Source organism: Somniosus microcephalus, chromosome 11, assembly GCF_052327205.1.
Source record: "Somniosus microcephalus isolate GS21.2 chromosome 11, FLI_Smic_1.0, whole genome shotgun sequence".
NCBI lineage: Eukaryota > Metazoa > Chordata > Chondrichthyes > Squaliformes > Somniosidae > Somniosus > Somniosus microcephalus.
The window spans coordinates 91,618,999-91,644,441 of NC_140997.1; the positions used below are offsets into that span (position 1 = coordinate 91,618,999).

The 25,443-nt window shown below is 53.8% G+C and overlaps 2 protein-coding genes across 3 annotated transcripts in view; one reads left to right on the forward strand and one right to left on the reverse strand.

Moving 5' to 3' along the window:
* coro7 (coronin 7) overlaps positions 1–25,443 on the forward strand; it is a 167,867-nt gene that overhangs the window by 46,561 nt on the left and 95,863 nt on the right. The window lies entirely within an intron of this gene.
* On the reverse strand, positions 1,023–23,622 carry vasnb (vasorin b). The gene is given in 7 exon segments (XM_086001019.1): positions 1,023–1,472; positions 1,474–1,550; positions 1,552–1,739; positions 1,742–1,756; positions 1,759–2,649; positions 2,652–3,274; positions 23,386–23,622. Coding segments are annotated over 7 exon segments (2,001 nt in total). The 5' UTR covers positions 23,421–23,622; the 3' UTR covers positions 1,023–1,300.

Below are 25,443 nucleotides of genomic sequence, written 5' to 3' on the forward strand. Positions count from 1 at the left end.
TAAATGCAAGTTCTTTCTTTCCTTAAGCCCTACCTCTGACTGTATTTTGGGTCAATTCCCTCATCTTCTCCCGTCCCTGCTCGACACCAGTTTTCACCTCTGAAACGCTTTAGGACATTTTATTATGTTAGAGGTGTGATATAAATCCAATGTTTTGGTCTATTGCCCCCGGGGGTGTTTGGAGTGAGCCTACCCACACTCTGGGGGGTGCAGCTTGGAGTGAGTGTTTGCAGATTGCAGCTTAGCCCCCTCCAATTTTGGAGGTAAGTGTTGGCCTTTAATGAGACTTGTACCCTCCCTCGCTCCCTCTGTGCACCCCATCCCCCATTTTAGAGATATCCGGGGAAGCAATGGAGACTGGGATTGAGCTCAGAACCACATGATGGAAGGGAGATGTTGGGGTGTGTCTCCAATTCCTCTGATAATTCAGACCACCCCGTCCCTAGTCTAGACTTGGCTGCGTTTCCAAGTCTTGGGTGCCCTGCCTCCCTCAGTGTGCTAGTGCCTGACTCTTGACCCTCTCTCTGTCCTACATCTGGCGTTATGTCCCCTTACATCGTTCCTCCTCTGCAGTGCCAGCAGTCCAGCCAGTCTCCTGCCCCCCGGGTGTTGCCTGTCCAGCTGTAGGCACCCGGCCATGTAACAAAACAGACCAGAGTCCAGATGTCGGTTCTCTAGAAAAATATTTATTTGCTTACAAATATTGTCATAGACATCGTGTGCTCAGCTCGGCAATATATAGCAATTAGTGGGTGGGCCAGGCGGTGGACAGTGTGTGTGTGACCACCATTGGCTCAGTTCCCTCACGCTTTGCGCTGTAGCGCTGTCGGGGTATGGTGGTGGTTATTATGGGGTGTGGTTAGTACCGGACCGCTATCCTTGGACTCCATGTACTGAAACCACTCGGTGTTCGGCCATGCAAGCCATATATTGATGCACGCAGATAGCTCTCTCAATAGCGAAGGTGGCACCAGTGATATTTACAACAATGCTTTAGAAGGTTTGTTCTTCTCCCCCCCCCCCCCCCCCCCCCTCCCCTCCCCACGGATGGGGTTTCACAGGGACCCTGGACTGGGCTCATCAGTTGGGGTTAGTATATCCCAGACTGAAGTGTACAGAATCTTGGACTGGATTGATTAGGCTCCATATGTACTGGCTTTACTTGAGATCGATTGAATTGGGACTGCCTCGGGGATACTGTGTGCAACTCCACTGTCGGGAAAGGGCTTTTTGATTGAAGCAGAGTTTTAAAGCTGTAATCAGGCTTTGGAAATCCACATTAATCCCTGTGAATCGGAGGTCACAAGGCTTTAGGACTGTTGCTCTGGTGATCTTGGATTAACAGCACTTCACTCTGCAGAGCAAGACATTCAGGTTCTTTCCGAGTGTCACAGGAGCCCTCCCCCTCCTTCAGGCAGGGTTTGATCCCTTCCACGTCGTGCGCATGTGTTTCCCTCGCGGGGCTGAATTTTTTTGACGTGCTTTTTCCGGCAGTAGAACGTGATGGTGACTCCCAGCAGCACGACCAGGAACATGCCCGCAATCACTGGGCCATATCACGCTTGTCAGGTTGCTGTCCTCCGCCTGCACAAATGGAGCCAACTGCGTCAATGGCAGCGTCTGTACGACTGCGCAAGGCTCCTCTTTATTGGCAGTCTCCCCCAGAGCTCCGACACAGATCTGATAGGTTGAGTTGGGCCGCAGGCCTCGGATACTGTATGTGGGCAGGGACGTTGGATGTTGAGCGACAGTGGCCTGGGTCGGGGCCGGACCAGTTCTTGTACGTCAGCCGGAGCCCCTTGTAGTAAACGGGGGAGAGTTTGAAACCTTCTAGGTCTAATGTGACTGAAGTGCTGGTTATTTGACTAATGTTCACGAGGCTTTTCTGAGAAGTTTGGAGATCGAGAATGCCATTCGCTGCCTCACAGAGTGGCCCGTGGAAGCCAGCATGACACACACATACATGGTGCCCATACTTATCCAGCTGGCAAGTGCCTCCATTCAAGCACTCTGTAGATAGGCAGAGATGTCCCTTTGCGTTGAGTTGTTGGTCCATTTCAGTGATGGCTCCAAATGTGGCCCCACCGTTGAAGGACAATGGTTGTCCTGGTGGGCGTGTGACTTTGTGACCCAACGTTGGCTTCTTGGCTGTGGTCGGTGATGACTGGGCGGTGGTTGTGGTACTGATGGGTGCCATGGTGGTGGGACATCCTAAGTCACCATGTGCCAACGTGTTGAGGGGCTTTCCGGCGTTGACCGGCGGGAAGTGGCAACGTGTCTCTTCCCACCTCTGGAGGAGAGCGTCGTTTGCCCGCACCCATTGGACAAACCAGCTGAGCTGGCAGACACAGTTGTAGGGGTTCTCGGCAGCTGTGAGGCTCCGCAGCTTGGGAAAGAGATCCAAGAAGTCCTCGGGAATAGTCCTGAGACTCAGCCTACTGATGTCCAGTTTCTGAAGGTTCTTGACGGGCTTGAAGTCCTCGTCCTTCAAGTGAGCGATCTGGTTGTTTCCCCGAAGAGTCAGGCTGGTCAGCTCGCCGAGGTGCTGGAGTGTGGCTGACACGGTTGCCAGCTGATTGTCCGACAGATCCAGCTCCTGAAGATTGGTCATGCTCTTAAACACGTTTTCATCTATGGTTTTGAGGCCAAGCCGGCCAGCTTCAAAGATTCAATCTCGGGCGCTCTGATGTTTCCAATCTCTACGTCTGGGATGTTATTCCTGCTGAGATCCAACAGCAGGAGAGTGGGAAGCTGCAGAGGAGGAAGGCTATGGAGCTGGTTATCCTGCAGCTTGAGTTCGACTAGCCTCACTAACGTGTCGAATGCGGCCGGGTGGATAGTCTCGATCTTGTTGTTCTGCAGGTACAAGCGTTCCAATTCTTGCAGCCCCGCGAAGGTGTCGTTGGCGATCTCGGTTATCTGGTTAGACGACAGGTCCAGGTTGGACAGCACGTTCAGCGGCTGAAAGACCTGGCGGGGCAGCCTCCTGATCTTGTTGTGCGACAGGTGCAAGAGCTTTAGTTCCTGCAGCCCTGCAAAGTCCTCCTTGTGCAGCGTGGAAATGGCGTTCTCGAAGGCGTAGATGCTGGAGGTGTCGGGGGGGATGTGGTCGGGAATGGCGGACAGTCCCGTCTTGATGCACCACAGCGTCCCCGAGCCATCACAGTTGCACTTGGCTGGGCAGGAGAGCACCGAGAGCAGCTCCGTCACCAGCACCAGGAAGGTCAGCCAACACAAACCGTGCCAGGGGGTCCTCATCGCACCACACTGGGCTCTGTGGGGACAGCAAGGAAGAAGTCACAATTAACGTCGCAAAGGGTTAGTGGCAGCAACCCTGAGTGCAGCCACTTAGTGGAAGCTGAGGGGAGGGCAGGGGGGAGGATGAGGCGGGGGGAGGAGAGGCGGGCGGTGGGGGGGCGGGGGGGGGGGAGGAGAGAGGTGAGCGGAGGGGGGAGTGGAGAGGCGAGGCAGGATGGGGCGGGGTTGTGTGAAGGAGGGGCTGGGCGGGGGAGCGGCTGTACGTGGCTGGGGAGGGGCTATGATGTGTCTGCGTGGCGGGGAGGGGGAGGGGCTGCGACGGGTGGGGGAGGGGCTGTACGTGGCTGGGGGAGGGGCTATGATGTGTCTGCGTGGCGGGGAGGGGGAGGGGCTGTGATGGCTGGGGAGGGGCTATGATGTGTGCGTGGCGGGGAGGGGGATGTGCATGGCGGGGAGGGGGAGGGGCTGTAGGTGGCTGGGGGAGGGGCCATGATGTGTTTGCGTGGCGGGGAGGGGGAGGGGCTGCGACGTGTCTGAGCTTGGTGTCTGATTGGGGGCAGCTGTCAAAGATGCAATCTGGAAATGAGCAGAAATTGGTGTAAAAAGCTGCGGCAGACTATTGGCAAAATAAGGAATCGCACATTTAAAACTCCACAAAGAATATTTCTGACTCCAAAGTGTGCAGAATCTGTTGGAAGCGTTGTCCTGGGTCGAAGTGTTTGCAGGAATGCTCCTGTGACCCTTGCCTGTTCAGCATTGGAGGGGGGCGATGAAAAGGGTGATGGTTTTCGTGGTGAGTCAGGATCTCATAACAGTTCGGTGTCGGTAAACTAATTCTGAGCTTCCTCACTTTGTGTCAGAGGGGGAAATTTCTCCCCCTGCTTCTACTCCCAAGGAGAGGCTGCGTTCTAATCCCCCCCCACGCCAAGGCTGTGCCGACAGGAACTGCCTTGTGTGCTTGCAGTGAGGGGAGGCTGGGATTGGGGAACTTTCTCTCCCCAGGGAGTGAGTATTTTTAGACATTTTGATTCATTCCGCGCTATTTCCAGACCACATCAGGGGACTGTTGGAAGAGGAATGTTCAGTAACAGATTGAATTAATAATAAGGACATTTAAAAAAAGAGAAAAATTCCCTGAACCCTCTCCAGTTGGAGCACAGGCACAGAGCCAGCTCCACTCCCTGTCACAGTGAGAGCGAGCGGCGCACAACACTGCTGCCTCTGCTGATTTGCCATTTAAAAAAGAAAGAACTTGCATTTCTATAGTGCCTTACATGACCTCACAACATTGCAAAGTGCTTTACAGAAGAAGTACTTTTCAAGCGTAGTCACTGTTGTGATGTAGGGAAATGCAGCAGCCAATTTGTGCATAGGGAGATCCTGCAAACATCAATCTGATGATGATGACCAGATAATCTATTTTAGTGATGTTGGTTGAGGGATAAATATTGTGGCCAGGACACCAGGGAGAACTCCCCTGCTCTTCGAAATACTGCCATAGTCCACCTGAGAGCAGACAGGACCTCGGTTTAACATCTCATCCGAAATGCAGCACTCCCTCAGCACTGCAGTGTGAGTGTCAGCCTGGATTTTGTGCTTGAATCTCTGGAGTGGACTTGAACGCACGACCTTCTGACTCAGGCTAGAGTGCAGCCAATGGCAGTTACAAATAAATGGATAACATGTTTTCTGATCAGTGTGCGAAGTTGAGGAATGTTTGCCTACCTGCATCTCTGACCCCTCCCACATAGCTACCTCTTCCTGTGATGCCCTTCAGTCTTGACCTGCCCACAGCTCACATCCCAGATTTTCGCTTCACTAATCCTGACATAGTCCTGAGGACCCTGTGGGTTCTCCAGCCTAGCATCCATTATTGGTGTGAAGATGGTCAGAGAGTGTTGAGAAGCTATTCACCCAGTGCAGCTGAGCTCATTCCTCTCAACCTAGTGACAACTCAACACTTTTCAGCACACATCACTGACTTGCCATCAGGATTGGGGAGTCGGGCTATTTTTTTTACCTTTCCTAGCCTACGGTCACTGGGGTCAATTGTGGAAACCCAGGCTGAAATCGGCCAAAAACACTGGCTTTGAGTCACAGCTCGTACCTACAGATCTCAAGGGGGAGGCACCACAGAATGGCATCTTAGACAGGGACTGGCCAGCTCGCCGATTTATAGTGAGAAATGTCAGCGTTCCTGTAATGGGAGTTGTACATATTCCCACCTCCACTATGAATCATTTCATCTCTCGACCCCCCCCTCTCTCTCGACCCCCCCCTCTCTCTCGACCCCCCTCCTCTCAATATACAATACAATACAAATCGCTTTATTGGCATGATAAGGTACATCTTATGTTGCCAAAGCATCAAAATACATTTATGGTTGAACACATAAACGCGGTTCCATTCATACAGTGTATAAACAGGTATATCCCTGAGTTTATAAATATATTTTCGCCTTGTTTATATATAATCTTGTCTTAGTTTACTGGTTGTCCCTCTGTTCATGGCAAGCTGTAACATAGTGTGCCGCCAGTGTTACACAGCTTCTCTCCTCCCCCAGTAGGAATGGGAGTTTTTGGTTGTCATTCAGATTTCTGAATTCAGGGCATATTTGTGAGAATTTTTGATAGAAATTCTCTCTGATGCCCTGATATTTTCCACAGGCTGTGAGGAAGTGCATCTCTGTCTCAACTACTCCCTGACTGCAGTGAGAGCATATCCTGTCCTCTCTTGGCAGCCTGGTCTGCCTGTGTCTGCCTTTTTCGATCGCTAGGCTATGTTCGCTAAGTCTGTACCTTGTCAAGGTTCTTCTCAGTTTGTTATCCTTTACCATGGTCAGGTAATCAGCTATGTTGTATTGTCTGTTTAGGGCCAAGTAGCAATTGAGTTTGCTTTGGGTTTTTGTTGTTTCTGCCCAATATGACAGATATTTTTCCTTTTGCTTAGCGACGATTGTGTTGGGTCGAATTCTTTGTGTTACCCTGTCACTGTCCTGGGACTGGTTATTGTTAGTATTGTTATTAGTTACTTTATTGAGTCCCAGGACTAGTTGACTGAGGGTATTCTTCTTTATGGTCAGCTCTTGGCATTTCAGGGCGTCGTAGTGATAGCATTGGGGGTTGCTCATTTGTAGGTGATTCCAAAATTTGGTGGCTCTTTTTTGGATAGTGATTATTAATGGGTATTGGCCTAGTTCCACCCTGCATGCGTTGTTTACTGTTTTCCTTTGAGTCCGGAGGATACTTTTACAGAATTCCGCATGTAGGATCTCAATTGGGTGTTTGTCCCATTTTGCAAAATCTTGTTGTGTTAGTGGTCCCCAGACCTCACTGCCATAGAGTGCAATTGGTTCAATTACTGATTTGAAAATTTTGAGCCAAATGCTAATTGGGATTTCTATTTGGATTGATTTTTTGATGGCATAGAAAGCCCTTCTTGCTTTCTCTTTCAGTTCATTCACAGCCAGTTTGAAGTTTCCCGTAGAACTGATTTTTAAGCCCAAGTATGTGTAGTGAGTGGTTTGTTCAATTTTGGTTGTTCCTACTGTGAAATTTATTGTGGGTCCATGTTGTTTGGATCTTTGCTGGAACACAAGGACTTTGGTTTTTTGGGGATTTATTGTCAGGGCCCAAGTCTGGCAGTACGACTCCAGCAGGTCCAGGTTCTGCTGTAGACCCTCCTTAGTTGGTGACAGCAGAACCAGGTCGTCGGCATAGAGGAGGAATTTAACCTTGGATTCATATAGGGTGAGGCCGGGTGCTGTAGATTGTTCAAGTAGTTTTGCCAATCCATTAATGTAAATATTAAAGAGTGTCGGTGAGATTGGCGAGCCCTGCGTCACCCCCCGCCCCCCCTCTCTCTCGACCCCCCCCTCTCTCTCGACCCCCCTCTCTCTCGACCCCCCCTCTCTCTCGACCCCCCCCTCTCTCTCGACCCCCCCCTCTCTCTCGACCCCCCCCTCTCTCTCGACCCCCCCCTCTCTCTCGACCCCCCCCTCTCTCTCGACCCCCCCCTCTCTCTCGACCCCCCCCTCTCTCTCGACCCCCCCCTCTCTCTCGACCCCCCCCTCTCTCTCGACCCCCCCCTCTCTCTCGACCCCCCCCTCTCTCTCGACCCCCCCTCTCTCTCGACCCCCCCTCTCTCTCGACCCCCCCCCTCTCTCTCGACCCCCCCTCTCTCTCGACCCCCCCCTCTCTCTCGACCCCCCCCTCTCTCTCGACCCCCCCCTCTCTCTCGACCCCCCCCTCTCTCTCGACCCCCCCCTCTCTCTCTCGACCTCTCTCTCTCGACCACTCTCTCTCGACCCCCCCTCTCTCTCTCGACCCCCCCCTCTCTCTCTCGACCCCCCCTCTCTCTCGACCCCCCCTCTCTCTCGACCCCCCCTCTCTCTCGACCCCCCCTCTCTCTCGACCCCCCTCTCTCTCGACCCCCCCTCTCTCTCGACCCCCCCTCTCTCTCGACCCCCCCCTCTCTCTCGACCCCCCCTCTCTCTCGACCCCCCCTCTCTCTCGACCCCCCCTCTCTCTCGACCCCCCCTCTCTCTCGACCCCCCCTCTCTCTCGACCCCCCCTCTCTCTCGACCCCCCCTCTCTCTCGACCCCCCCTCTCTCTCTCGACCCCCCCTCTCTCTCGACCCCCCCTCTCTCTCGACCCCCCCTCTCTCTCGACCCCCCCTCTCTCTCGACCCCCCCTCTCTCTCGACCCCCCCTCTCTCTCGACCCCCCCTCTCTCTCGACCCCCCCTCTCTCTCGACCCCCCCTCTCTCTCGACCCCCCCTCTCTCTCGACCCCCCCCTCTCTCTCGACCCCCCCCTCTCTCTCGACCCCCCCCTCTCTCTCGACCCCCCCCTCTCTCTCGACCCCCCCCTCTCTCGACCCCCCCTCTCTCTCGACCCCCCCCTCTCTCTCGACCCCCCCTCTCTCTCGACCCCCCCCTCTCTCTCGACCCCCCCCTCTCTCTCGACCCCCCCCTCTCTCTCGACCCCCCCCTCTCTCTCGACCCCCCCCTCTCTCTCGACCCCCCCCTCTCTCTCGACCCCCCCCTCTCTCTCGACCCCCCCCTCTCTCTCGACCCCCCCCTCTCTCTCGACCCCCCCCCTCTCTCTCGACCCCCCCCCTCTCTCTCGACCCCCCCCTCTCTCTCGACCCCCCCCTCTCTCTCGACCCCCCCCTCTCTCTCGACCCCCCCTCTCTCTCGACCCCCCCCTCTCTCTCGACCCCCCCCTCTCTCTCGACCCCCCCTCTCTCTCGACCCCCCCCTCTCTCTCGACCCCCCCTCTCTCTCGACCCCCCCCTCTCTCTCGACCCCCCCCTCTCTCTCGACCCCCCCCCTCTCTCGACCCCCCCCCTCTCTCGACCCCCCCCTCTCTCTCGACCCCCCCCTCTCTCTCGACCCCCCCTCTCTCTCGACCCCCCCTCTCTCTCGACCCCCCCCTCTCTCTCGACCCCCCCCTCTCTCTCGACCCCCCCCTCTCTCTCGACCCCCCCCTCTCTCTCGACCCCCCCCTCTCTCTCGACCCCCCCCTCTCTCTCGACCCCCCCCTCTCTCTCGACCCCCCCCTCTCTCTCGACCCCCCCTCTCTCTCGACCCCCCCCTCTCTCTCGACCCCCCCCTCTCTCTCGACCCCCCCCTCTCTCTCGACCCCCCCCTCTCTCTCGACCCCCCCTCTCTCCTCGACCCCCCCCTCTCTCTCGACCCCCCCCTCTCTCTCGACCCCCCCCTCTCTCTCGACCCCCCCCTCTCTCTCGACCCCCCCCTCTCTCTCGACCCCCCCCTCTCTCTCGACCCCCCCCTCTCTCTCGACCCCCCCCTCTCTCTCGACCCCCCCCTCTCTCTCGACCCCCCCCTCTCTCTCGACCCCCCCCTCTCTCTCGACCCCCCCCTCTCTCTCGACCCCCCCTCTCTCTCGACCCCCCCTCTCTCTCGACCCCCCCCTCTCTCTCGACCCCCCCCTCTCTCTCGACCCCCCCCTCTCTCTCGACCCCCCCCTCTCTCTCGACCCCCCCTCTCTCTCTCGACCCCCCCTCTCTCTCGACCCCCCCCTCTCTCTCGACCCCCCCCTCTCTCTCGACCCCCCCCTCTCTCTCGACCCCCCCCTCTCTCTCGACCCCCCCCCCTCTCTCTCGACCCCCCCCCCTCTCTCTCGACCCCCCCCTCTCTCTCGACCCCCCCCTCTCTCGACCCCCCCCTCTCTCGACCCCCCCCCTCTCTCGACCCCCCCCTCTCTCTCGACCCCCCCCTCTCTCTCGACCCCCCCTCTCTCTCGACCCCCCCCCTCTCTCGACCCCCCCCCTCTCTCGACCCCCCCCCTCTCTCGACCCCCCCCTCTCTCTCGACCCCCCCCTCTCTCTCGACCCCCCCTCTCTCTCTCGACCCCCCCTCTCTCTCTCGACCCCCCCTCTCTCTCGACCCCCCCCTCTCTCTCGACCCCCCCCCTCTCTCGACCCCCCCCCTCTCTCGACCCCCCCCTCTCTCTCGACCCCCCCCTCTCTCTCGACCCCCCCCCTCTCTCGACCCCCCCCCTCTCTCGACCCCCCCTCTCTCTCGACCCCCCCCTCTCTCTCGACCCCCCCCCTCTCTCTCGACCCCCCCCTCTCTCTCGACCCCCCCCTCTCTCTCGACCCCCCCTCTCTCTCGACCCCCCCCTCTCTCGACCCCCCCCTCTCTCTCGACCCCCCCCCTCTGCCAGACCCATGGTAGTGACTACAGAATGCCCTGTATCAGATTTACAGTCCGTCTCCCAGCCGTATAAGCTACAGTTTCTGTGGAATTCGGTTTAGATCTGGACAGAGATGGATTTGGAAATATCAACATATCTATTGGGCTTGAAAACCCATGTATTCACTTAGATAAATGTGAGGGAGAGGGTGCGATTAATATGGTGTTGAGATTGGTGGGGATGGGGGGTGATGTGGGGTATCACTCGGTGAGAGAGACTGGGGAAGGTGAGCGAGGCAGAGACGGGGCTGAGAATGCAACGTTTTAGATGCACGAATGAGCCCGAAGCCCTCATTTTCCATAGGGCCTTGAGCGAGATTGCTGATTCCACTCAAACTTCCTCCAGCCTATAGGTGTGGTGCCTGTTTCCATTGGGAACTGTGTTGAGGCTGCTCAACTCATTCCACAGTGGACAGACGGAGGAGTCTTTGATCCTAGCAGTCCTGGGCCGGATTTGAATTCTGAGGGAATTGCCAATGTTGAATCTGTGTTGCCCAGCCCCTAGCACTGTAATATTAACACTCCTTAATACATTACTGACAACTGTATCTTCCTGCAACCAGTGACTCCAGAAAAATATCTATGTAAACTTTAAATGTGTTTTTTATAACAACAACTTGCTTTTATATAGCGCCTTTATCGTAGGAAAACTGCCCAAGGCGCTTCACTGGAGCGATTATCAAACAAAGATTTTGCACCAAGCTGCAAGGAGATATTAGGACAGGTGACCAAAAGCTTGGTCGAAGAGGCAGGTTTTAAGGAGCGTCTTTAAGGAGGAGAGAGAGGCGAAGAGGTTTAGGGAGGGAATTCCAGAGCTGAGGGACTTGGCAGTTGAACGCACGACCACCACTGGTGGAGTGAAGTAAACGGAATGTACAAGAGGCCAGAATTGGAGTAACACATGTATCTGGGAGAGTTGTTGTAGGGCTGAAGGAGGCCAAGTTGCCTCCCAGTCCCAAGCCTTTTCCCGTTTGGTGTGCTGATGTGTATTTTTTTCCTTAGTGAAAAGTCCCTCTCCTCTGCAAACTTCCAAAGTCAGCGTTTGGCATCAGCTGAACTCCTTGGCTGTTGGACTCTGTCTGAGACACTCACAACCTCAGAGCAGTGACTCTTGAAAGCCGAGCTGCCTGTCTGATCCCCTAGACTGCGGCCGTCGGTCGTGTCTGTGCTGAAGCCGAATGCTCACCTCGGCACGGACCCCAATGTGTTCCCATGTCTCTGACTGGAAGCTTTTCTGGCTGCTGAAGGCTGCGCGGACGGAATGCTGAGGTCAGGGTGTGGTCGTCTCGTCTGGTTTAAGTCCCGAGATGTTAAATAAACTGCAGTCAGGCGTTGAGCCACAGCCAGAGCCAGCTGTGCTTCCGGCCCATTAACTCTGCGAGATTCTGTGCCCCGAGCTCGGGGCCAGTGCTCCCAACTCTCCCTGTATATGGTGGGCTTGGTTCTCTGGGGTTTTGTTTGCTACGTGGTCCTTCCTCGGCACACGCTGATTCCTGGAAGGAGGGAACACAGCAGACGGGAGGAGCTGGGCTTTGCTTAACGGTGGCCATTTTTAAGATCGGCATTCGTCCCGTTTGGAGAAAGGATGATTATCAATAATAAAGCTTCAGCTGCACCTCAAAATAGGACTCACTGAGCGCCTGTGCCCTGGGGTTCGGAGGTTGCCGAGCGCCTGTACCCCGGGGTTCGGAGGTTGGCGAGCGCCTGTACTCCAGGGTTTGGAGGTCGCCAAGCGCCTGCGCCCCGGGTTTCGGAGGTTGCCGAGTGCCTGTACCCTGGGATTTGGAGGTTGCCGAGTGCCTGTGCCCTGGGGTTCGGACAGGGGTTTGGGGGGGTGGGGGGGAGGCGACGGTCACCGAGCGCCTGTACTCTGGGGTTCGGGGTTTGCCGTGCGCCTGTACTCCGGGGTTCAGAGGTCGCTGGGTGCCTGTACCCTGTGGCGCGGAGTTCTGCCAGGCGCCTGTGCCCTAGGGTTCAGAGGTTGGCAAGTGCCTGTGCCCTGGGGCTCCGGGGTTGCTGAACGCGTATGTTTCTTGTGGGAAAAAGGGATTTGGAGGAGCTTTCCATTTCCACCTGTGTGTTGTGAATATTTGAGGAGTTCAGTGCCTGTGAGGGAAGGAGGCAGTGTTATCGGTGTCTATCTGGCTAGGCTTGGGGCAATCCAGTGAGAGGAAGAGATTTTGGGGGAGTGTAATGCCTATATCGAGGGCGGGGGGTCCGGTTCGGAGAAGCTCAGTGACTGTCTGTTTGAGGAATGGGGTTGGGAGGAGTGCATGAAGCTCACCATAGATGTCAGGGAGGGGGTCGGTGGTGTGAGCAGAGCAGTATGTTGGTGGGTGTACAGCTGTAATTTGAGGGTTGTGGGAGGGGGAGGTTATGCACTAAGTAAGAAGTGAGATTGGCTGGAACGTGTACACTCCAAGGATGAGAGCGATGGAATAAGTTGTCAGAGGAAGTTGTTGCAAAGCCCAACAGCAATGGGTTTGAGAGACAATTGGCTGCATTTCCAGGGATATCAGGATTGTGGGATATGGTGAGAAGGAGGGATGTCACCCATTGTTTGGTCCAATGGCCTTTTTTCGGTTCGCTTGCCTCACATGCTCACCAGTGCACTGTTTTGCACAATTGGTTTGGTCTCGAAGGGGACTTAACGTGATGGTGACATCACGGTGTGGATGCGGGTCTCCAGGGGCTTGAGGAATGCACAGATCCAAGAGCAGAATCTGGCCAGAGCCTTCCCCGCCGCACACTGCTCTCTCCTCCTTCCAAAAACAATATAACTGCGCGCTGTGTTTCAGGGTAAGACAACACTGCCTCGGCCTCGGGCTTATGTTTCCAAGGGGAGATTTCAAGATGTTTGCTGTAATGCGAGATGCTGCTTTTCGCTGTGTTGTTGTAAGACGGCGGCAGCTGAGCTGTAGAGACCTCCCTGCTCCGACCCTGGCGGCTCCTGTGTGATGGGAAGTAGGGCAGTGGCTAGATCCCTCCATGCACATCAGATCAGAGCTGAGCTGAGCACAGTGTGGGCCGTGTCTGTGACTTACATTGAATGACATAGAATTTCATAGAATCATAGAATGGTGACAGCACAGAAGGAGGCCCATCGAGCCTGTGCCGGCTCTCTGCAAGAGCATTTCAGCTGGTCCCACTCCCCACCCTTTCCCTGTAGCCAGGTCCCCCTCCTGCCTGAGCTCTGAACTCACATCTTTCTCCAGTTCCTCTCCGATCTCCCCTCATGACCTCTCTGCGCTCATCTTGTCTATGAGACCCACCTCCTGCTCCCTCGACCCTAATCCCACCACACTGCTGACCACCCAACTTCCTATTCTGGCTCCCATGTTAGTTGATATTGTTAATGGTTGGCCTCCCACGTTCCACCCTACGTAAACTTGAGGTCATCCAAAACTCGGCTGCCCGTGTCCTAACTTGCACCAAGTCCCGTTCACCCATCACCCCTGTGCTCGCTGACCTACATTCAGCACTCTACTCGGAGCTCTGGCACGGCAAGAGAGCCCCAGGTGGGCAGAGGAAACGCTTCAAGGACACCCTCAAAGCCTCCTTGAAAAAGTGTAACATCCCCATCGACACCTGGGAATCCCTGGCCCAAGACCGCACAAAGTGGAGGAGAAGCAGCCGAGAAGGCGCCGAACACCTCGAGTCTCTTCGCTGGGAGCGAGCGGAAGCCAAGCGCAGGCAGCACAAGGAGCGCACATCAACCCAAGCACCCCACCCACCTGCCCCTTCAACCACCATCTGCCCCACCTGTGACAGAGACTGTAGGTCCTGCATTGGACTCATCAGTCACCTTTTTAATGTGGAAGCAAGTCATCCTCAGTTCCGAGGGACTGCCTAAGAAGACGACATTGGCTCCCGGTTGAGCAACGCCTCGATTTCAAAATTGTCATCCTTGTTTTCAAATCCCTCCATGGCCTCGCCCCTTCCTATCTCTGTAATCTCCTCCAGCCCCACAACCCCCCAAGATATCTGCACTCCTCTAATTCCGCCCTCTTGAGCATCCCTGATTATAATCGCTTAACCTTTGGTGGCCGTGACTTCTGTTGCCTAGGTCCTAAGCTCTAGAATTTCCTGCCTGCCTAAACCTGTCCGCCTCGCTACCTCTCTTTCCTCCTTTATGAAGCTCCTTAAATCCTACCTCTTTGACCAAGCTTTTGGTCACCTGCCCTCATTTATCCTTATGTGGATTGGTGTCAAATTGTTTTGTCTTAAAATACTCCTGTGCAGCGCCTTGGGACGTTTTACTACGTTAAAGGTGCTATATAAATACAAGTTGTTGTTGTTGTAGCCCTGCAAAAAAATTTCCTTCAGGTACTTATCCAATTCCCTTTTGAAAGCCATGATTGAGTCTGCCTCCACCACCTTTTCAGGCAGTGCATTCCACATCCTAACCACTCGCTGAGTAAAAAAGGTTTTCTTCATGGTTCTTCTGCCAATCTTTATCCTCTGGTTCTCGACCCTTCTGCCAATGGGAACAGTTTCTCTCTATCTACTCTGTCTAGACCTCTTATGATTTTGAATACCTCTATCAAATCTGAATACCTCTATCAAATCTGCTCTCAATCTTCTCTGCTCTAAGGAGAGCAACCCCAGCTTCTCCAGTCTATCCACGTAACTGAAGTCCCTCATCCCTAGAATCATTCTCGTAAATTTTTTCTGCACCCTCTCTAAGGCCTTCACATCCTTCCTAAAGTGCGGTGCCCAGAATTGACACAATACTCCAGTTGAGGCCGAACCAGTGTTTTATAAAGGTGGTTCATAATTTCCTTGCTTTTGTACTCTATGCCTCTATTTATGAAGCCCAGGATCCCGTAAGCTTTTTTAACCGCTTTCTCAACCTGCCCTGCCACCTTCAACGATTTGTGCACATATAACCCCAGGCCTCTATGGGTATATTTACTGCACATAACCGGGCCTAACTGGTGCATGCCGGTGTTTATGCTCCACACTAGTATCCTACTTCATCTCACCCTATCAGCATATCCTTCTATTCCTTTCTCCCTCATGTGCTTAGCGAGCTTCCCGTTAAATACGCCGATGCACTTGAAGAGACGCAAAGAAAAACGGTGAATCCTGAAGTAAAAATAGAGCATGCGTGAAATGGACAGCGTGCAAAGAGCAAAACAGGTCCAAGTCCAGGCCGGACACGCTTCTCATCCGAGCCCCAGTCTGAAGGGTTCCATCCCAGCCCCGGTCTGAAGGGTTCCATCCCAGCCCCGGCCTGAGGGGTTCCATCCCAGCCCCGGCCTGAGGGGTTCCATCCCAGCCCCGGCCTGAGGGGTTCCATCCCAGCCCCGGCCTGAGGGGTTCCATCCCAGCCCCGGCCTGAGGGGTTCCATCCCAGCCCCGGCCTGAGGGGTTCCATCCCAGCCCCGGCCTGAGGGGTTCCATCCCAGCCCCGGCCTGAGGGGTTCCATCCCAGCCCCGGCCTGAGGGGTTCCATCCCAGCCCCGGCCTGAGGGGTTCCATCCCAGCCCCGGCCTGAGGGGTTCCATCCCAGCCCCGGCCTGAGGGGTTCCATCCCAGCCCCGGCCTGAGGGGTTCCATCCCAGCCCCGGCCTGAGGGGTTCCATCCCAGCCCCGGCCTGAGGGGTTCCATCCCAGCCCCGGCCTGAGGGGTTCCATCCCAGCCCCGGCCTGAGGGGTTCCATCCCAGCCCCGGCCTGAGGGGTTCCATCCCAGCCCCGGCCTGAGGGGTTCCATCCCAGCCCCGGCCTGAGGGGTTCCATCCCAGCCCCGGCCTGAGGGGTTCCATCCCAGCCCCGGCCTGAGGGGTTCCATCCCAGCCCCGGCCTGAGGGGTTCCATCCCAGCCCCGGCCTGAGGGGTTCCATCCCAGCCCCGGCCTGAGGGGTTCCATCCCAGCCCCGGCCTGAGGGGTTCCATCCCAGCCCCGGCCTGAGGGGTTCCATCCCAGCCCCGGCCTGAGGGGTTCCATCCCAGCCCCGGCCTGAGGGGTTCCATCCCAGCCCCGGCCTGAGGGGTTCCATCCCAGCCCCGGCCTGACCACCCTGCTGTACATTTCCAGCATTGTCGCTATTTACTCCCATTGCTTGCACTGTGTAAACAATTCTCCTCGTCTCCCCCTGGCTTTTTTGCCAATTACCTTAAATCTGTGTCCTCTGGTTACTGATTCTCCTGCCACTGGAAACAGTTTCTTCCTATTTACTCTATCAAAACCATTCAAAATTTTGAACACATCTATCAAATCTCCCCTTAACCTTCTCTGCTTTAAATAGAACCAACCCAGCTTCTCCAGTCTCTCCCCATAACAAGTCCCTCATCCCTGGTACCATTCTAGTAAACCTTTCCAAGGCCTTGACTTCCTTCCTAAAGTGTGGTGCCCACAGTTGAACCTAATACTCCAGCTGGGGCCTAACCAGTGTTTTATTAAGGTTTAGCATAACTTCCTTGCTGTTGTACTCTATGCCTCTTTATAAAGCCCAGGATCTCATATGCTTCTTTATCATGTACATGCGGTCCCTGTACTGTGTCATGTACACGCGGTCCCTGTACTGTGTCATGTACACGCGGCCCCTGTACTGTCATGTACACGCGGCCCCTGTACTGTGTCATGTACACGCGGTCCCTGTACTGTGTAATGTGCACGCGGTCCCTGTACTGTGTCATGTACACGCGGTCCCTGTACTGTGTAATGTGCACGCGGTCCCTGTACTGTGTAATGTGCACGCGGTCCCTGTACTGTGTAATGTGCACGCGGTCCCTGTACTGTGTCATGTACACGCGGTCCCTGTACTGTGTAATGTGCACGCGGTCCCTGTACTGTGTAATGTGCACGCGGTCCCTGTACTGTGTAATGTGCACGCGGTCCCTGTACGGTGTAATGTGCACGCGGTCCCTGTACGGTGTAATGTGCACGCGGTCCCTGTACTGTGTAATGTGCACGCGGTCCCTGTAATGTGCACGCGGTCCCTGTACTGTGTAATGTGCACGCGGTCCCGGCACTGTGTAATGTGCACGCGGTCCCGGCACTGTGTAATGTGCACGCGGTCCCGGCACTGTGTAATGTGCACGCGGTCCCTGTACTGTGTAATGTGCACGCGGTCCCTGTACTGTGTAATGTGCACGCGGTCCCTGTACTGTGTAATGTGCACGCGGTCCCTGTACTGTGTAATGTGCACGCGGTCCTGGCACTGTGTAATGTGCACGCGGTCCCGGCACTGTGTAATGTGCACGCGGTCCCGGCACTGTGTAATGTGCACGCGGTCCCTGTACTGTGTAATGTGCACGCGGTCCCGGCACTGTGTAATGTGCACGCGGTCCCGGCACTGTGTAATGTGCACGCGGTCCCTGTACTGTGTAATGTGCACGCGGTCCCGGCACTGTGTAATGTGCACGCGGTCCCGGCACTGTGTAATGTGCACGCGGTCCCTGTACTGTGTAATGTGCACGCGGTCCCGGCACTGTGTCTGCGAATTACACGCGGTCCCGGTACACTATAATGTGGTTCGGTCAGGGGTCAGTGCCGGTTTTGTGATTGACGTTCTGATATTGGATGGTCAATAAGACGCAGGCGTGGAGAGCTGATTGGAGAGTGTGGGCGCTCTGTTGCACATCAGTCTAAGGGAGTTTGAGAAGGAGCAGGTTGGATATCAAGAGAACCGGCCACCTGCTTTCTGATGTCTTGCTGGGATGGATCTCAACTCCCTTTGCTAATAATTATCCGATTCCACTTTGAAATTATATTTTTAGTCTCTGCCTTGGTAGCTGCTGTGGTAACTCATTCTGAGCTCCAACAACCCTCGGCAGCGATGGTGAGGGGGTTCCTGACTTCCTACTTCACTGAGGGTTTGTTTTTTAACGTGGTGAGCTGGTGATGTCTCTGCACCGAATGGTCGCAGGCCTGGGAGTGGCCTCAGTCAGACCTATAGTCACGTGGCCCCAGGGCGCACAGCCCCTTGCTGTATCTTTACCGACTTCTTCCCATGTGCACTCAGAAACTAAACACGGCCCTAAAGAAGAACACAGAGATTGGGCCTGTGCTGCTATTTTACTCAATAATGAAGGGTGTTTGATCATAATTACTTGCTGTTTAACATAGAATTTCCATCTACAGAAGGAAGCCACAGCATTGTGCTAAAAAAGAACTTGCATTTTTATAGCACCTTTCACATCCTCGATGTCCCAAAGCGCTTTACAGCTAATTAATTACTTTTTGAAGTGTAGTCACTGTTGTAATGTAAGAAACGTCAATTTGTGCACAGCAAGCTCCCACAAACAGCAATGTGATAATGACCAGATAATCTGTTTGTGATGTTGGTGGAGAGATAAATATTGGCCCAGGACACCGGGGGAGAACTTCCCCATCTCTTCTAAATCGTGGCAATGGGATCTTTTAAATCCACCCGAGAGCAGACGGGGCCTCGGTTTAAAGTCTCATTCAAAAGACAGCAGCACTCCCTCAGCGCTGCACTGGGAGTGTCAGCCTGGATTTTGTGCTCAAGTCTCTGGAGTGGGACTTGAACCCACGACCTTCTGACTCAGGCGAGAGTGCTACCCACTGAGTCATAGCTGACATATTAACTGGAGCTATCTACTCTAATCCCACTACCCTCCCCATTTCACTCTAAACTTGTTTTCATATACTTTTGAACTCCACGGAGTGGTTCTGTACCGATCCCTCTCTGATATCTTCCTAACCCTGAAGTGGAACATGACCTAACTCATTTCCTGTCACTGCGTTCATTCTCGCCCTTTAAAAGAAGTTGCTGCATCATGTACTAACCTCAGCTTCCCTCTCGGGGAACTGGGAGCTCAGCTCCTCCTGCCAGTGCTGCATTTGAACAGGACGTTGTTTAAACAGTGAGGGCCGCGGGCAGGGGTTCAGTAAGGGGTTTTATCTTCACGTTTCCCAGCTTGGCAACAGCCCCCTTTTACATTTAACACAGGGCACTGGGGTAGTGAGTTATTGGATGACCATGTGAGGGAGCTGGATTGACATCAGTGGCGATACAGTCAGTAATACACAGCGCTGGGGGGGAGGGGTTACTGAGTGACAGTGAGGAACTGGATTAATATCAGTAGAGATACAGTCAGTAACACAGGGCCCTGGGGGAGAGGGGTTACTGAGTGAGAGTGAGGGGGAGCTGGATTAATATCAGAGATACAGTCAGTAACACAGGGCGCGGGGGGTGGGTGGGGTGTGGCAGGATGATGTGTGCGACGAGCATTCTGTGGTACATCCCTGCTATGAGTGTTGGAGAGCTGGTGTGTCTGCCTTGAGGGAGTTGAGACAAAGGAGTGAGTTCTGAGGCAGCAGCGAGCTGTCAGTCTACATATCTGACATTCTCCATTTGGGCAGCTCTAGTCTGAATGCAGCTTGACCCTTGCGAAGGATTACTCGGGGCCAAACCCACAGACCAAAACCAGCTGAAAAGCTCCAGACAAGAAAAAAAAAAAATCCTGTCGAGCTCGCCACTTTTTTTAATTAAAGGCCGGTGGCAGCTAAAACTGTGTTTACTTTTCTCTTTCTCAACCCTCTTGTCCAAAGATTGGCCTCTGCTTCTGACTGGCTCCAGGAGTGAGCTACACCCCTGCATACCATCCTGAGGTAATGAGAACATTATTATAAATTCCACTCTGTTCAGCAGCTACAGAAACAGTATCCCCTTTTTATTAAAAACGCACACACACACACCACATTCTCCATCCACTGCCAGGAAAAATTGCCACAGCACCAACACCGTATCTAGGACTCCTTGATCACGCTATCTGCCCTGCACGCTGGAGACTGAGGGTCTTCCTATTACTCTGCCTGGGGGAGTGATGGTCTCCCTATTACTCTGCCTGGGGGAGTGAGGGTCTCCCTATTGCTGTGTCTGGGGGAGTGAGGGTCTCCCTATTGCTGTGTCTGGGGGAGTGAGGGTCTCCCAATACAATACAATACAATACAAATCGCTTTATTGGCATGATAAGGTACATCTTATGTTGCCAAAGCATCAAAATACATTTATGGTTGAACACATAAACGCGGTTCCATTCATACAGTGTATAAACAGGTATATCCCTGAGTTTATAAATATATTTTCGCCTTGTTTATATATACTCTTGTCTTAGTTTACTGGTTGTCCCTCTGTTCATGGCAAGCTGTAACATAGTGTGCCGCCAGTGTTACACAGCTTCTCTCCTCCCCCAGTAGGAATGGGAGTTTTTGGTTGTCAGTCAGATTTCTGAATTCAGGGCATATTTGTGAGAATTTTTGATAGAAATTCTCTCTGATGCCCTGATATTTTCCACAGGCTGTGAGGAAGTGCATCTCTGTCTCAACTACTCCCTGACTGCAGTGAGAGCATATCCTGTCTTCTCTTGGCAGCCTGGTCTGCCTGTGTCTGCCTTTTTCGATCGCTAGGCTATGTTCGCTAAGTCTGTACCTTGTCAAGGTTCTTCTCAGTTTGTTATCCTTTACCATGGTCAGGTAATCAGCTATGTTGTATTGTCTGTTTAGGGCCAAGTAGCAATTGAGTTTGCTTTGGGTTTTTGTTGTTTCTGCCCAATATGACAGATATTTTTCCTTTCGCTTAGCAACGATTGTGTTGGGTCGAATTCTTTGTGTTACCCTGTCACTGTCCTGGGGCTGGTTATTGTTAGTATTGTTATTAGTTACTTTATTGAGTCCTATTGCTGTGTCTGGGGGAGTGAGGGTCTCCCTATTGCTGTGTCTGGGGGAGTGAGGGTCTCCCTATTGCTGTGTCTGGGGGAGTGAGGGTCTCCCTATTGCTGTGTCTGGGGGAGTGATGGTCTCCCTATTGCTGTGTCTGGGGGAGTGAGGGTCTCCCTATTGCTGTGTCTGGGCGAGTGAGGGTCTCCCTATTGCTGTGTCTGGGGGAGTGAGGGTCTCTTGTTGCCCTGTGTCTGGGGGAGTGAGGGTCTCCCTATTGCTGTGTCTGGGGGAGTGATGGTCTCCCTATTGCTGTGTCTGGGGGAGTGATGGTCTCCCTATTGCTGTGTCTGGGGGAGTGATGGTCTCCCTATTGCTGTGTCTGGGGGAGTGAGGGTCTCCCTATTGCTGTGTCTGGGGGAGTGATGGTCTCCCTATTGCTGTGTCTGGGGGAGTGATGGTCTCCCTATTGCTGTGTCTGGGGGAGTGAGGGTCTCCCTATTGCTGTGTCTGGGGGAGTGAGGGTCTCCCTATTGCTGTGTCTGGGGGAGTGAGGGTCTCCCTATTGCTGTGTCTGGGGGAGTGATGGTCTCCCTATTGCTGTGTCTGGGGGAGTGAGGGTCTCCCTATTGCTGTGTCTGGGGGAGTGAGGGTCTCCCTATTGCTGTGTCTGGGGGAGTGAGGGTCTCCCTATTGCTGTGTCTGGGGGAGTGAGGGTCTCCCTATTGCTGTGTCTGGGGGAGTGAGGGTCTCCCTATTGCTGTGTCTGGGGGCGTGAGGGTCTCCCTATTGCTGTGTCTGGGGGAGTGAAGGTCTCCCTATTGCTGTGTCTGGGGGAGTGAAGGTCTCCCTATTGCTGTGTCTGGGGGAGTGAGGGTCTCCCTATTGCTGTGTCTGGGGGAGTGAGGGTCTCCCTATTGCTGTGTCTGGGGGAATGAAGGTCTCCGTGTCCTGCCTCTTGCACGGGCTGTGTAGTTGGAGTCACCCTTTAACTTGCACCTTTCGGGTACTCAGGATTACTGTCTGTGGCAGATTAACTCATTTCTTAAAAGTGCAATCTTATAAAATCCCCTCGATTTCCACTGAGCGTCAGAATATGTTAAATCTATTTCTAAAAGGAGTTCCTTGCTGCACCTTGTCCTGTTGTTTATACAGAGCAGTGAATATACACCTTTACCTGCAAAGTTGTAATTCCGCCTTTTTGATGGAGCGACACAAAGCAAGGCCAGCTGGTAATTCAGGCTCATCCTGTTCCTTTACTGGCCTTGTTAATTTACCAGTGTGACTAATACCATAACTTTTACCCTGCTGAATAAATAGAAACTCCATTCACAAATTGAGTAACCCTTACCCTGCTGAATGAACAGTGACTCTGTAAAGTTACAGGGAGTAACCCTTGCACTGAATAAATGGTAACTCTGTACAGTGACACAGGGAGTAACCCCTTACCCTGCTGTTAAATATTTACTCCTGTTAAACATTGGGAAGCCTGAAGCCATTGCCTCTGGTCCCCACCACAAACTATGTTCCCTTGCCAACAATTCCATCCATGTCCCCTCCCACTCTCTCAGGCTGAACCAGATTTTTCGCAACCTCCATGTCTTAGTTGACCCTGAGCTGAACTTCTGACCCCTTATCCTCTCCATCACCAAGACCGCCTACTTCCACCTCTGTAGCATCGCCTGTTTCCGCCCCACCTCAGCCTATCTACTGCTGAAACCCTCATCCATGGCTTGACTATTCCAACGCTCTCCTGGCCGGCCTCCCATCTTCCACCTCCATAAACTTGAGCTCATCCAAAACTCTGCTGCCCGTATCCTAACTGGCACCAAGTCCCGGTCACCCCTCATCCCAGTGCTCGCTGACCTATGGCTCTTGGTACGGCAACACCTCGAATTTAAAATGTTCATCCTTGTGTTCAAATCTCACCATGGCCTCACCCCTCCCTATCTGTGTAACCTCTCCCAGCCCGTACCTCTGACTCTGGCCTTTTGTGCATCGTCCATCCCATTGGCAACATGTCTTCAGCTGCCAAGGCCTTGAGCTCTGGAATTCTCTTCCCTAAACCTCTCTACCTCTCTCTTTTCCTTTAAGAACCTCCTGAAAACCCACCTCTGAACAAGCCTTTGATCACCAAATCCTAATATCCCCTTCTTTGGCTCTGCGTACATTTGCATCTGATCACGTCTCTGTGAAGCGCCTTGTGGTGTTTCCCATGTTGATGGTGCTACATAACTGCAAGTTATTCTGAATAAACAAGTCCGAATAGCCCTTACCCTGCTGAATAAACCGTATCTGTAGTTCTAAAACAAGCGTACTCAGCAGTGGGGAGCAAGGTTTGCCCTTTCGCACTGTACCACAATGATCTGTACATTACTGGCCTGTAACCCACCGACAAGTTTGTTTTGCCTCAATTTCCCTGACGATAATATATTTTAAAATTCTGCTAAACTCTTTCGTGAGCTGTCGATCTTTGCCTGATTTGGGATTTGTTTAACACCACTCAGATGTTAGCAGCAGCCACTGCTCAATGTTGCTGCAGTGCTGGACTAACCGCACTGAAAGATTTGGAGGCTGCAGCTTTCTAATAAATGTGCACAGTGGATCAGACAGAGAGAGACCTCCTGTATCAACTGGAGGCAAAACCCCAGCAAACTAACATTCGGGTGCTATTTTGTCGAGAGATTTTGTTTCAGTGCATTGACCAGGACTGAGAGACAGAGGCAGGGTCCAGAGCAGTATCAATGACTGGGAGAGACATAAAAGCACTCTTACCTTGTTAGCCGCACTGAGTGAGGAAAGGCAGGCATGTTGTGACGTGTGGCGTGTAAGGTCTCTCCTCCGGCTAGCAGGATGCCTCCAGTGCGAGTGTGGACTGGGTGCTTGCAGAGAGAGACTGTTGGAGCCAGGAATGAGCAAGCAGCATCGCACTGTCCCCCACCCCCTCTGCTCTGCTCCACTCCTCCAAGGGGCTGGCAAAAAGCAACACTAATGAATGCAATCCGTGCTTTTCACAGGGAGAGGGAGGATAGGAGGGAGGGAGTTGTAATTGCCACTCCCCTCTGACTGGAGAGATGCGGGTTGGAGCCTCATTAACCCTGTGAGTGCTACCTGGATAACTACTCTAAATGCTATGCCTTGCGCTGTCTATTCAGAGGGAGTGACAGATACGAGGAACAAATCCGTGGGTTGTTTTGTCCCCCTAATTTAAACATTCCGATACATTCTACTATGACCTACCATCTGGCATTTAAAAATGTAATTGTTAAACCAGCTCGTGTACTGTTTATAATGGCAACAACTGTTCCAATTCACACGTCATTCAATCCAGAGGCTCCCAACTGGCAAGTTTGTGATTCACTTGGTCCATAGTATAACTACAGGTTATCCAGGAGGGTCCCAGATTACTGGATTGGAAGAGGCATTACAGTCCACTTAACTGGTCCCCAAAAACTAATACTCCCCAGTCACACCCCCCACCTCCCAAATATCTTTCCAATTCTCTTAAGATTTTCCACACTCGCTCCCTTCCTGGACAGTCCATGCCCCACATTCAGGCCCCTCTGGTTAAGGTAGTTCAGTTTAAGCTGTTGGTGAAGCTTCACTCCACTAAAGTTTGAACCTAAGTTCCCTGGCTCCAGGGTCTGTGACATTACTATCCAGGTTCAGTTTCCTATTCCCTTAAGACCCACTATCTCCCCAGTGCCACATTTTCAGAGTAAAATAATGCCAGGCTTTTGTATTTCCTTGTGGTACAGGTGCCTTAACCGAGGTGTCATGTTTATTTGGATCCAGACGTCTCACAGACTGGTACTGGAATGGCTTGTGCTTGTTTTCTGGGTGTTGGTGTGTGTAACCGGAGGGAGCTGGAGATGACTAACTGGGACAGGTAACTCTCCGATGTGATCCGGGTGGTTACCGGGAAGCATCGAAAGATTGGGAACCGACATTAGAAATTCTCTCAGCCAAGCACGACCCTGGTAGAACATGTGGTTAACCAGGCCCTTGGGCCCATCAGCATCTACACGCCAGCGATAGATGCACTAATGATCACACTGAATGGACAAGACCGACACCTACGGGGCAGAGACAGGATTTCTAGAGAAAGAAAGCAGTGACTCGCTCACCTGAGTCAGAAGGCCGTGGGTTTAATTCCCATAATCCAGGCTGATGTTCCCAGTGCAGTACTGAGGCAGCGCTGTACTGTCGGAGGGTCAGTACTGAGGGAGCGCTGTACCATCGAAGGGTCAGTACTGAGGGAGCGCTGTACTGTCGGAGGGTCAGTACTGAGGGAGTGCTGTACTGTCGGAGGGTCAGTACTGAGGGAGTGCTGCACTGTCGGAGGGTCAGTACTGAGGGAGCGCTGTACTGTCGGAGGGTCAGTACTGAGGGAGCGCTGTACTGGCGGAGGGGTAGTACTGAGGGAGCGTTGTACTGTCGGAGGGTCAGTACTGAGGGAGCGCTGCACTGTCGGAGGGTCAGTACTGAGGGAGCGCTGTAGGGTCAGTACTGAGGGAGCGCTGTACTGTCGGAGGGTCAGTACTGAGGGAGCACTGCACCGTCGGAGGGGCAGTACTGAGGGAGCGCTGCACCGTCGGAGGGGCAGTACTGAGGGAGCGCTGTACTGTCGGAGGGGCAGTACTGAGGGAGCGCTGCACTGTCGGAGGGTCAGTACTGAGGGAGCGCTGTACTGTCGGAGGGTCAGTACTGAGGGAGCGCTGTACTGTCGGAGGGTCAGTACTGAGGGAGCGCTGCACTGTCGGAGGGGCAGTACTGAGGGAGCCCTGCACTGTCGGAGGGGCAGTACTGAGGGAGCCCTGCACTGTCGGAGGG